The sequence below is a fragment of the Emydura macquarii genome, unplaced genomic scaffold, assembly GCF_026122565.2.
Source record: "Emydura macquarii macquarii isolate MOO-44397 ecotype Brisbane River unplaced genomic scaffold, CSIRO-AGI_Emac_v2 contig_2473, whole genome shotgun sequence".
Classification (NCBI taxonomy): Eukaryota; Metazoa; Chordata; order Testudines; family Chelidae; genus Emydura; species Emydura macquarii.
The window spans coordinates 9,611,016-9,624,874 of NW_027132610.1; the positions used below are offsets into that span (position 1 = coordinate 9,611,016).

At 40.2% G+C, this 13,859-nt stretch overlaps 1 protein-coding gene across 1 annotated transcript in view; it reads left to right on the forward strand.

Moving 5' to 3' along the window:
- Nucleotides 1–13,859, forward strand: part of MTUS2 (microtubule associated scaffold protein 2) — a 247,387-nt gene that overhangs the window by 215,129 nt on the left and 18,399 nt on the right. Inside the window, exons 8-9 of the mRNA XM_067562739.1 lie at nt 5,100–5,314; nt 13,729–13,834. Coding sequence (XP_067418840.1) covers nt 5,100–5,314; nt 13,729–13,834 — 321 coding nt within the window. The remainder of the gene's footprint in view (nt 1–5,099; nt 5,315–13,728; nt 13,835–13,859) is intronic.

Here is a 13,859-nt window from a genome sequence, read left to right on the forward strand (position 1 = left end):
TCAGCAGCGCAGGGAGGCAAGTACACCTACCAGGGAACACCTATGGGACCCACATCTTGAAGAACCATCAGTACTGCACAAGGTGAGTAACTTCTTCTTATAGGACTCTTAAATCTGCCATTAGAATGAAATAGGAAAGTACATCTCCATTTATGTTAGTGATGGGGAATGCATGGATATCCAGTGCTATAAACACTGAGGAATTTGTGTTATCAAACGAAGGTCTGCCCATACATTATGCCAAAAATGGCAGTGTTCATAACACATTATACACAATCAGTGCCAGAATTAGAAGTCGGTTGTCATAAGTGTTAAACATATGCACTTTTGAGTCATTACTGGAAAGCCATTGAAGCAGAAAAATACCTTATCCTGGAAGGTGTTGAATAACCTTAGTTCCCCTTCAGATCACTGGGAGATGAGGGCATTCCACACCATGTTAGATCAGGTTTAAACGTTATCAAAATAATCCAGTGGTTTGCAACAAGTGAAGTATTATAGTGAGGGGGGCATGTAAATAGCTAGATATTTAGATAAATAGAAAATAATAACATCCTGAATTAAAATCCAGATTATCTGAATTCACAAGAGTTTAAAAGCATTTGTGCATAACACTGTTATATATGCCTATGGGACAAATCGTGCAGTCCTTATTTTACAAAAATCCCAGCAAAGTCTAAGGACGCTTAATCTGAATAAGGCCTGCAGGATTTGTCTGTTTATCTACAACTGTCAGTCAGAAATCAGGGTAAGAAAAAGAGAGCCCATATGTAATATAAAGATGTGTGGATCATATTCTCTGAACAATGACTGTAGAGCCAGCTCTCCTATCAGAAACAGATAAACTATGAGAGAGACAAGAGGGGTGACATAATATTTTTTATTGGACCAATTTCTACTGGGGAGAGAGACAAGATTTTGAGCTTAAACAGCGCTCTTCTTCAGCTCTGGGAAAGGTACTCAGAACGTCAGAGCCAAATACAAGGTGAAACAGATTGTTTAGCATAAGTAGTTAACACATACAGTAAGGGACCATTTAAGGTGAAATGGCCAGTTAGGACCTCTGCAGTCATAGGACAAATAAAAAGGAGGGGGAGAAGGGTTGGTGGGTTGTTGTAATAAACCATAAATCTAGTATCTTTTTTAAAGCCAGGATTTTTAGTGTCTAGTAAAATTATTAATTTAAGCTCATCTTTTGAAGGTGTTGTGTAGCTTTCCTTTCAGGATGAGGACTGAGAGGTCAGATACAGAGTGATCACTTAGTAAAAAGTGTCCACGCACGGGTAATGTGGTGTTCTTGTCTTTTATCATTTTCCTGTGTAAGTTCATTCAAGTCCATAGTGATTATCTGGTTTCACCCACATAGTTGTTATTGGGGCATTTAATGCATTGGGTGAAGTACACCATGTGTTGTGATGGGCATGTACAGGACCCCTGGATCTTGAAAGCTGTGGTGTGGGGGTGGCTTTATCATCATAACAGTGGAGATACGTCTGCAGATTTTGCACCTCTTGTTCTGTCAGGATCTGGTGCTGCTTTGAGTTGGGATGTCCTGGTCTGTGGGGGGCTTGCTTTTGATGATGAGCTTGGAGAAGTTGAGGACATTGTTTGAAGGCCAAAAAAGGGGAGCTGGGAAAGATTTCTTTCAGGATGTGGTCCCCATCGGGTATTAATTGTTTAATAATACCCCCTGTGGATTCCAGTGTGATGTCATAGGTGACAAGTAGTGGGGTGCAATCAGAGGTTTCTGAAGTTTGTTAGTTTGTTATGTTTTTCATATTGAAGCAGGTTCTTTCAGGGTATTTGGGTGACAAAAACATCATATCTCCCAACCAGCATGGCTACAACAACCTTGCAATCAGATAAACTGTGTGAGACATTACACTGGTATCAGCATCCTGTCTAGCAATGCCTTTGAATATAAAGGTTGAATATAAAAATACATATGGTCAGCCAGGCTTGACCATTGCTCAGTTTAATTTTATGCGAGAGGTGTGGAAGTGACATTCTATTGGTGACATTTAGCTTTTTCTGGCATTGTAAAATGGGCCTGAAATACATTTTGATTGTTTGTTGAACACAATAATCCATAGGTCATTCACAAAGGGAAATAACATCAGCTTGGTGCTAGGAAAGCTCTGGAGCAGTGTTGTCAACTACTGTCATTTAACATGGAGCAGGTTGTCATCCCAGTAAATGTGATTGTGTATCAAAGTCACTTCCAGCCCGGAAAGCACAAGTGAAATATCCACAGGAAAAAAAATCCACCCTGAAATCCTCTTGATGGGATGTAGATTTTGTTTTGTTACCATATTAGTGATTGTTGCAGTTTCCAGGAGCCACTGATTTTTTGAAATTTTGCATTAGTTTTGGCACATATGGACTTACTGTTCGTTAGCAATAAACACAGCCTTAATCCTGATATAGTCCTTGTGCAGTTGCACCATATGCCTTGTGCTTTGTACTCGCTTCTGAAGCTTTGTACTATAAAATAAAGCACACATATGTTTCAAAAAGTGGGAGCTAGGGCATTCGTTTTCATAGCAAAGAATTGACTATTAAATACGGGTTAACAGACCAACCATAAACAAGGCCATTCTGGCCATAAATCATTGGTTGTTATTGTTTTATTTTCATTAAATACAGTAGGGCACCATTGTGAAGTTGATACCATGACCCAGGCTGCACCAGGAGCCCCCAGAACTAATTCTCAGCCAGAATTCTTCCTGGAGACTCCTGGGGAGTACATGATACAGCAGCAGCTCTGCCACCCCTTCAGTGGGTGCCACATGAGTGCTCCTCTCCACACCCAGAAAGCTCTGGTAACCAGTACAAAGGGGATAAGAGGGATGGTCCCACCCTATCCTCTGATCTACTTCTTGAGGTTAGTTACCACCTGCAGGGGCAGTAGTGGGTAGCGATGCCTGTGTTCCCCAGTAGGTTTGTGTCTGGACAGTAGGATTGTGTCTGAGCCTGCAGAGTGGCCCAGAGAGGACTCATGTCCTCTGCATTTTCCTCCTTATAATATACCCCAAGCTGTAACCAAATCACTGTGCATATGGTTCTTTTTAAATAAGAAATGTCAGATCAGTCCCAGGTGAACTTCAAATAATGCTGGTCCAAATTATTTCCACTTAATGTTAACAAAGAATCCTTTTCATTGCCTGAAAAGCCAAGATGCGACAAGGACAATGCAGAAACATGGAACTATCTGTAGGTTTATATATGCATTAAATATGGACCTTATTTAAAAGGAGTTTTGCTCTGATAATGCCGTATGTTCACAAAGAGATCCAGAAAAATCAAAGAGCATAATTATGATCTCAGTTCTACTGCTCCCACTGCACACAAAGATCCAACAATATTATGAATTTATAGGTGTGGATCTTCTAAAGCACAGAATGGAGCTTTTTTCTAAAGCACAAAATTCTCACCTGACCTGTTGTGTCTCATCTTTCTGCTTACCTAACCTAATCTATATCTGTATCTATGTAATGCATCTAGTCTAAGAGGTCACATTCTCAGCTTGAGGAAATCAACATAGCTCCACTGACTTCCTCCATCTGAGGAACACTATATTTTTTTAATTTATCATCTGAGACTGCGATAGGCATTTATTTCACATTGGTACTGCATTTGTGTTCCAATTTTCTTCATGTTAAAGCATTTATTTCACATTGATACTTCTTTGTGTGGCAATTCCTTTGTTAAGAGAAGCTCAATGTCAAGTGACTCAGTAGCTGATAGCAAGAGCTATTATCATTAGCAAAATTAGTGGACTTTCTATTCAGACCTCTACAATTGCTTTATATTTGAGGAATTTTGTTACCTTTTTTATTGTGTTGGTTTATGGCTTGTGTTTGAGAGTTACTTTCTTCTAGTTAAAAAAGTGTCATTTTGTTGCCTAGTCCCATGTCTTGTGTAATCTCATTACAGAGGTTGCTGATAGACAGATTTCATTATAGTTCCAATATAAAGCTTGAGTGGGTTTCAATTATAATGAATCCAGAGCTTGAAGCTCGATCTCATTGTACTTTTGCTCTTTGATAATTTTACACAGCAGTGGAAGCTAATACCAAATGTAGCTCTGTATAGTCACTCACCAATTAATAAGAGAGTGTTTAAAGTTGTAATGCAAACCCACAAGAGAAAAGAACTTCATCTAATGTTCATATAAATAGCTGATGTTCTACTTATGTACAAGGCATGTGATAACATTTCAGTGCAGTTGGATGAAGAAAACAAAAAACCCTCCACACTCCCGATGTACTTGGAGCTTTGGAACAACATCTGTATGCTCATAGAGCCAGATTTGGACTTGGTTTAAGCAGGTTAAACTTCATTGTCTTCACTGGCGCTTCTGGTGGAGTTGCACCCAGTTACACCAGTTCTGATATGGTCCATTAACTCAGAGGAATAATAATAGTGATCATGAGAGTGTAAATCCCAGCATTGCCTGTTGCCTTAAATTTTGCGCTTTCATTTATATTCTCTAGGTCCATGAAATACACAAACCAATTAATATAAAAATAACTTTAAAAAGTGGGCATTTATTTCTTGAAGGTCTTCTTTTTTACATGTGATTTGTTGCTGAACCAGGTCTGTGTTGTTTAGTTTCTTTCCAGTCTAGAGTTTTTCATGTAGACGGAATGATTTTTATCTATGTCTCAACGGAGAGCAATGGAAATCCACTTCTTTCCTATTCATTATTGTTAGACAAAGCACAAAATACAGAATCAGAAAACAGAAATACAAATGATGGCATCAGAAGGCTAGACTCATATTCAAGATCCAGGGTAACACCTATGACATCAGTGTAATTGCTGTGGCTGTACACCAGCATAACACCTTGTTAAATCTGTATTGTGAGTTGAAGTGTCTGTGTACGCGCATGTACGTGTAAATCATTTCTGTATCTATGGCAACTTCATGTATTATTTATTTAATACAAATAGTATGGTGGTGGTGCCCAGGAGTCTCAGTCATGGAGCAGGACCCCTTTGTAATAGCTGCTGTACAAATACAGAACAAAAAGATGGCCCCTGTCCAATAGAGATTAAATCTCAGGCTTTACCGATTGTGCTTTCTTCTCTCCACAGCCCTCAACACCACAAGATGTGAGAAATTACAAAAAGAGAAGGAGGAACTGGAGAGGAGATTGGAGGATGAGGTGAGGAAGCTTCATTCACAACAGCAAGAAGAGCTGCATGCCCTTGAGGAGAGGTTGCAGTTACAGTACAATGCCGAAATGGACCTCTTACAACAGGAACACAGACTTCAACTCGTGAGGATCAAGTGTCAGCACCAGGAGAAGGTCAGTCATGAGTTACTCATATTAGGGGGATAGAGCAATGCAATTACAGTGTAGGTTACTGGCCAGCTGAATGTAGTGACCGTCTCCAGTATGAAGACATTGGTAACATACTGATAACTAGTAGAAGATCCAGGTTTCTTACAATTCCTAGGCTAAAGAAAAGCACGTACTTCAGACCTACACAATGCCTTTTATTCACACACTTAGGCCTGGTCTACACTTATCTGGAAATTCAGCAGCAGTCAATGGGAGTTACGCAGCATAGCTTGCATAACTCCCGTCGACTGCTGTTCTTCCATTCTGCATGGTGTCTTCACTGCACTGTGTTCCCGTCGGTGCAGTACTATGCCACTTGAGAAAGTGGTTTTACTAGGTCAACTTCCTGATCGATTGAGCGGGTCTTCACTGACCGCTCAGTCAATCCAGAAAGATCGATCTGATGGCAGCGACTTTTTCGCCATCAGTGTAGACATACCCTTAGAGTGCTTTACAAAAAACTCACTTGTGAAGAACCATATATAAATATTGGACCCCTTCCACCACACTTATTCACAATGAATAGTATCTTACTCCCGTTGATTTGAAGAATCTACATGTGGAGTAAGATACTACTCAACACAAATAAGGGCAGCTGAATCTTGACCGCTTATATTTCAAATTACAGATAAAATGGGGCAAAGAGTGGTGAAGTGACTTACCCAAGGGCACATGTTTTGTCAATGGCAAACAGAGACTAGAATCCAGGTTTCTTGACGTCTGTTGTTCAACCATTAGATATTATTGCCTCTAATGAGTACATAACATTGATCATGAGCCTCAAATATTTCTCCTGCTTTTCTTTCCTAAATAGATGGGATTACTTAGGATATAATATTTTAGCCTTATTTTTTAATAAGTTAACTGAATGGCCATTTTAACTCACACACTGGCCTACTACTGTACTTGTGTGTAGAGCATGGTAGAATCAGACCTGCTAACAAGGATGCTCTGCTGTGGTTTATGGAAATGACTCCTTCCATTGACTTGTATTGATTATTCATAGTGCACACAATTAACAACTGATACAGTTAAAAAGATATCAACCGTGACAGACTTTCCCCAAATACTATTCATGGAAGGCTCTTCTCATTTTAATCTCTGTATCTTCACCATGTTTGGGTAGAACCTAACCCTTAAACCTAGGACAAGGACTCGTCCTGTTACCTGCAGCGTCCCATGGCTGAAATTTCACATAAGGATACACGTACAGTACTTGGATTCTTTAATATGCGTCTCATAGTTCAGTGTCTGGAGCAAAAGCCTGGGACGCAGAATTCCTGGGTTGTGTTCTTTGCTTTGCCACTGAAACACTGAGTGATCTTGGGCAAGTCACCTAACCTTTCTGGCTCTGAGTCTTATACCTTGTGAAGTCATTTGCAGTTGTGTAAGGTGGATATAAAGCACTAATAAATCAGAATGACCCTGGCTTTCCACTGCACAGTGGTGGAAGACAGTGGAGAATGAGGCCCAAGATTTCTGAGTTCACGTGTCTGTGAAATGGGTATTATATTATTCTCCTTCTGTCCCTAGTGTGTGGTAAAACACTTTGCGCTCCTGAGAAGAGAATACAAGTGCAAAGTGGGGAGATGATGATTTTATTTTGATCAAATGGTTCCTTATGAAAGATCAGAGTGTTGGCCTGGAAGAGCTGGGGTGCTGTGCCATGTTATGTTGATATCTATTGTCTTGTCCTCTGAATGGTAGGTATGCAGAGAAGGAAAATGGTGAGAAACGTGTATCTAGGACTCACAGTCAAAGAGGCTGCTAGAGTAGCCAGGGTTAGAATTGGGCAGGAAACAGTTTACCTGTCCTGTGAAAATTGTCAAGATTTCAAAGCATCGAGTTGAAACAGAGCCCTTCCAAAATTAGGAAGAAAGAGAGAGACCCATCCCAAAATAGCTAATAGCCCTGTGGCTAGGGCAGTCCTCCGGGACATGGGCGACAAGACCCTGCTCTGAATTCTGACTAGCTCAAGCCAGGATAATTACATAGCCATAGCTCTCCATTGTAGCTTAACGCTGAAAAGGGAGTTGTTGGCCAAAGGAAGCTTTTTTTCTGGGAATGTACATAAAGAATATCCATCAGCCTCCATTTCTAGCCTGAAGGTGTCTGTTCACATGTTGTTTAATTTTTTCTCACATTCAGAGAACTGATAATCTCTTATGGCGGATTCTAATAAATGTCTTTATTAAGGATGTTTTCCTTCTCTTTCTTATGTAAGATTTGATTCCTTTGTGGCACAGATGAAAGTGCTCTCTCTGGGTCTTAACCATTCTGAGTTACTAAATCCTTTTGTTGTTATTGATCTTAAAACCTTCACAGTTGTGCCTGTTTTACCCAATGCTTCTGTTTGAGCATTGATTTCCTAGTATGTGGTGGGAAGTGTTGTGAAAGTTTGTGTCAAAGGGTCTTGTGTTTTAAGCTAGAGAGTTTCCTTATCTTTTCTCTTAATCTTTTACTTATGTTGAACCATACCTCTTATTGTTTTTATCCCTTTTACGTTGAGTCATTCTTGTTGGTTAGATGTCTTGTTGTGAAGTCTATATACTATCAGACATTAGTAATTGTTTGAGAACTCATAGTTGAAGTTTTCAATTGCTAAGGATTTAAGCTTTGGCGTTTTTTGGTTTTTGTTCTTTGGGTTTTTTTGGAGTGCTGTTTTTCTATTTATTTCTTGGGCAGCTCTTCGGCTTTGCTTTGCTCTTACTCTGTTTGGTTATAAAATAAGCTGGCAATTCAGACAGGTTGTGCTGCGATTTGACTATTAGCATATTTATTTTGCTCATTTCCCAGTCTGTTATGGTTTAATCCGCCAAACTATTGCCAGCTGAAGCAATGGAAGTAAGTCTGCCTGTCTCTTTGCCAGACACTCCTCTTTCCTCCAGCCCCTTTGGTCTGCTCCAGACCTTTTCCCTCCCATGCTCACCAAAGCTACTCAAAGCCTCTAGCTCTGCTGTTCTAAAAATAGAGTTATCATGTAGCCTCACTTCTTCAGTTGAACCCTTCTAATGTCACAAATATCACTAATGTCTTATCCCTTCCCCTCCTTCTTCTAGTAATGTGGCTCCTGACTGGTCTATCTGGTGCTTTGTCTGAAGAAAGATTCATTCAAGCTTTCCTTTCCCACACTCCTTTTTACATTGTAGGAGCCTATAAAGGGCTCCCAGAGGCATTTCCCAGTGTTTTCTTCCCCCTCCCCCCCCCATTCATGCTCCACCATGTGCTCCCCCTGTCCCCAAACACAGCAGTGTTCTCTTCCACCATCTGTGTGTGGTAGGGACTCTGGGAGATTGGAGGGCAGGCTAGAGAGCAGCTGCTCTCAGAACAGAAAGATTTTCAATGGAAAAGCTGCCTAGAGTTACTGCTTCTTGGACCTGCTTTAACTCCCTCATGTGTGTCTTCTATCAGGGTAGGGTGCAGGGATGATTGGAGTTAGCCTAAAGAAGCAGGGCTACCTGAGTAGGAGCTGAGACCTCCCATGTCTGGAGCCCATGAGGTCCACCTATGCTGCCCTCATTCATCTTAGAGATCCACTGGGTTTGTAGACCTCAGCCCCTACCCTCTCTTCCACCGCAAACCTTCCCACAAGACGGGACAATCATCCAGGATGTCTAGGGGTTTCAAACTTCTGGGGGGGGTTTGCAGGCATTTTAGTGGAGCTGGTCAGAACATTTCCCACAAAATATATTTTCATCAAAATACCATGTTTTGTCCAAGCTGAAACATTTCACGGAGACGTATTGATTTAGACTAAGTTTTTGACTGGATGTTTTCTGAGGTCTTTGGCTCTCTGGTCATGTCTGATGAGAGAGAGAGATCCCACTCCAGAACCTCACCTTTGGACTCTGAAGATGGATGTTTTGACACAAGCCCAAAAACGTTGGAAAGGTTTTGGTTTTGTTCCAATGTGGAATGAAAACAAACTTGGAAACCTCAAAAGTTGTCGCAAAACAGAATTGTCATCCTCCGGCCTGCTCTAGATTGTATCTGCCTGCGGGTGTTCTCCTGGGAGTGTGACACATGGGCCAGTACCACCGCAGGGGCAGGAAGAGGGGCTGACACAGAGTATGTGTACACATCAAAAGCTGTACTTGGTCTGGTTTACTCCAGAGAGCTTGAATGAAGCTAGAATGGGTAAGAATAGTGCTGAAGTCAGCTCAGCATGGGCTTCAGAGTGGGCTAGTGAGCTGAGTATGTCGCAGGGCCTGTGCCAGGCTCATAGTATCCACCCTGAAGCCCACATTACACTATCTTCACTGCTGTTGTTACCCACACTGGCTGGATTCAAGCCAACTTGGGTAGGCTAGCCTGCGCCAGCTATTCGCTACGTGGACATGTCCCTCTTGTCTCACAACATATTTTCATTTTCTTATAGCTGAGGCAGGGTGTGTAGACTCACAGCCTGATCCTGTGCAGCATTGCGCTCCCTCAATTTAAAGTCTTATGCTGAATTGAAGCAACACATAGTCCTTGTGCTCTGTATCAGGTGAATTTTGTCTTGTGTTCGCAAACTGTGGTGGCAGTAGGAAAGCCCATTTAAAATGTGCGATTGAATGCATCTCTGCACCCACATATCTGATCAGGAAATAAACCCCCTACACTATATATTTCATGTCACAATTTATTGTCTTATGCTGCATCTTAGAAAGGAGACCACCTGTATTTTCTTACCTACTTTATCATATAGCCACTATCAGTTAGGTGCACTATATTACTTGTTGGAGGCGTGTATGTCTCTGAGCTCTGAAGAAGAGCTCTATGTGAGCTTGAAAGCTTGTCACTCTCACCAACAGAAGTTGGTCCAATAAAAGATATTACCTCACTCACCTTGTCTCTCTGAGCATAGGGTCATTCTTGGCCTTTTCCATGTCATGGGTCAGAACAGTAAATCTCAACACAAATGGATTCAGGTTGCAAGTGGTAGCCACTATGAAAAAGGTTACTCTTATCTCATTCAGGGGTCTTTCTGTACCATACAAAAATATGCATTAGTCTCCCAGGACTGTCAGTCCAACACTTTTTTAGAACACTAAGTTAACAGACAATTTTTTTAAAATCCAAAGTAAAGTTGTTTTTCAGGTTTTCAAACGTCCTAAAGATCTTACCCATGTAGAGTACTCACCAGGTCATTACACTTCTCCAGTCTGGGCTTCCTCTCAATATTAATTCATTCATAATGAATTCCATCAATGGCTATTAGCTAAAATGGTCAAGGATTCAACCCCATGTGCTGCGTGTCCCTAATACTCTGACTGCGAGAAGTTGGGACTGGATGACAGGGTCACTGGATCACTCAACAATTGCCGTGTTCTGTTCACTCCCTCTGAAGCATCTGGCACCAACCACTGTCAGAAGAATGGTCATCTGGACCATTGGTCTGGCCCCATATGGCCATTATGTTTTCTTATGTTCTTAAGCCTTATAACTCCTGTGTGAGGTAGTTGTTACAGATGGAATAACAAAGATACAGAGATGTTAAGTGACTTTGTCAAGAAAACAGACTGAGCCAGTGGTAGAGCTAAGATTAGAACCCAGGACACCTGATTCCATGTGCGAAAGAATCTTCCTAGTATGAAAAGTGGCAGAACTGGAAGCATAAAGGGAGCCAGAAGGAAAGTGGTTATGAAGTCAGAAATTTAGGCTGGGCAAATCCATGGAGCAGTTTTGAAAACAAGGAAATTTCCAGTTGGCTTTATAGAGAGGAAACCTGCCAGTGAAGCTGGTGGAAAAAGGAACTTCACCTCCTGTTTTCTAGATCCTCAGGAGATTAGAGGATTAGCTCATCATTCCCGTGGAGTTTTCAGGCAGAAAGCAAGTAAGCATGAATAAATATTTAAGCAAGGACAAGGTAAAGAATTTTGGCAGTGCTTCAGAACTGGTGACAGGCTGACATAGAAACAAAGAGAATATATATACTAGGGAAAGGGATGGATGGTATTCCTTTACCAGCTCACCGAGCCATCCAACCCTCTTCTCACTCAGACTTTATATCTCATCTCAGCAACTAAGTCCCACTTTGTTTTATGAGTAATTCTTAACCATAGCACTGTCTCTTTTCATGTTATTATCAGGACAAGTTTGTATAATTTCAAATTCCAAACTAAACGCATGTTTTTCATTTTAAATATAAATCTTATCTAATTTAATTAGAAATTTGGCACCTGCTGGATGAGTTAGCTTAGATATTTTGAATGATTAAATGTAATAAAACATTTATTCTTATCCATACTAGTTCCGTGGCTCTGTTCCTGGTCTATAATCTAATATTAAGAGTAGATAAACAGCCGTGTGCATGAAGCAACTTGAATGGCCATTTCACTATAAAAATACAATTGTTTGATACATCACATTACAGAACAATGCAAGAGAATATGTTGGATTAGGATAAACAATCATTATAACCACAAAGCCCAGAAGAGCAAGTGACTGACATAGTCCTTTATGTGTGACAATCAGAAATTACTCTGAAGGATGCTAGAGGGCCCAGGAAATTGGAAATGGGATACAGATCTTTTCAGCATTAGGTCGTTGGGTCAATAGTGGCAAATACTCATTCCATCTGTTGGTTTTTCATTAGCCTGTTATGATGTGAGTTGATGGTCCTAGTCCATTTCCTTTAGGACATTTGTCCAAATCAGCAGAAACCACCATCGCAACTGATAATAAATGGCACCATTGGTATACTAAGGTTTGAACAAGCATGGAGACTAAACAAAAGAGGTGGTTTCTCCAGCCCCAGGTCAGAATGATTTGGAGAAGCGTATCTTGTCAGGGCCTGTGATGTGTCTGTTCCATATCAGGGTTGCCAAACTGGCACCTTTCAAAAACACTAACTGCACTCAAAATCTAAAACTGTGGGTGGGGACAACCACCAGTAAAAGAGATTAAAATTATTTCAGAGTCTAATGTGTCAGATCAATTTTATGATCAGCACTGTCACAAGAAACAATCTAGTTGTAGAACCCTTGCAATAGTTAATCAGAGTGAGAGGGTGATGAGGCTGATTATTTGTCACTTGACATGTATACATGAATATTCAAAAGGTTGAGGCTGTTTTAGTTAAATAATTTTTATGAGTGTTGTTTTGCACGAACAGATGTATGACACAATCACATCATATTCAACTTGATGCACATCTCTGGTGCTAAGAATGAATCTCGGCTAATTAAGAGGTCTTGATCCTATGTGTTTTATTCAGACAAAACTCCCATTGGTCTTACTTATATATATTTATTCTTTATTGTCATTATCATATCAAAAATAAACAAGTGTGTGATCCACCAATGGGAGCTGACGAATAAAGCACACTTTGTTGAACCACTTTTTTCATGTATTCACTTCCTTGGCTGTTCAGCAACTAGATTGGCCTAATCTCACAGGCAAGTAATTCTCTCTGTATTCTCACTCCTGGGTCTCATGGACATAACAAGAAAAATTTGGAATCTGATTCTATCTTATCCACAGGCCCTATAATGAAAGATGTAAAGGAACAGTCCATTGACATTCCTTACAAAAAAACAACAGGTGTGTTATCTAAGTGTAGGCCATTGAATAGTTTTCTGTTCCATGTATCTTGTAGCTCTCGTAATTGTTGTTTGCATCAGTAAGTTACTGCACTGACTGAAACAATAAAGAAGCTTTCAGTGATCAGTAAGAGAAGAAGAGAAACTTTCTGATTTCAGAGGCCATCTGTCAGTGATTTATTTCTACACCAACCTGAAAATGCTTGCGCATATATTGTGACAAAGGATACTATTGACTTACTGGGTCAATAAGCATGTGAGCATTTTAGCTGGGAATAGGAGTTTGAAATGATGATTCGCTAAATAATTATTGTTCAATTGCCAAGTTATATGTGCCCATAGCTAATATTTTTGGTGTTTTTCTATAAATAATTGCTATATCTTTTTGGCATCTTCCATCGGGGTTAATTCAAGGTCTTAAAATAAAATTAATTGTAATACTATGAAGGACAATAACCCAGGATATCTTGGAATTGTATCTGTTTATCTGATCACAAGGGAGAGTCTGGTTTATTAATAATTTTTCAGTTAGTGGGATGCTAAGGTTTCTGAACACATAAATGCCTTGACAGATGAAAGGTTTTCAGCCTGTGATTTTTTATACCACTATTACTACCATTAAGTTGCAAAAGCAACAAAGCAAGCAGCAGTGCCCACATGCCACCACTCTGGGAATCAGAATGCACTTTCTGCAGTTAATCATTACATTTGATAATGCAAGAACTGTTGCACTTAATACATGTCATTTGTAATTTTCCAAGTCACGGATGTTTTCTGATAGTTCCTCCTGTTGATGTTCCATAGTGCTAATGTTTTTGTGTCCATAACTTCATTTTGATGACTTTTCAACAGGTGGAAGATATTTCAGCCACTCATGAAGCTGCAGTGTTGGAGATGGAAAACAATCATACAGTTGCCATTGCAGTGCTCCAGGATGAGCATGACAACAAAGTTCAAGGTAATCCTGGGACATTTATACATAC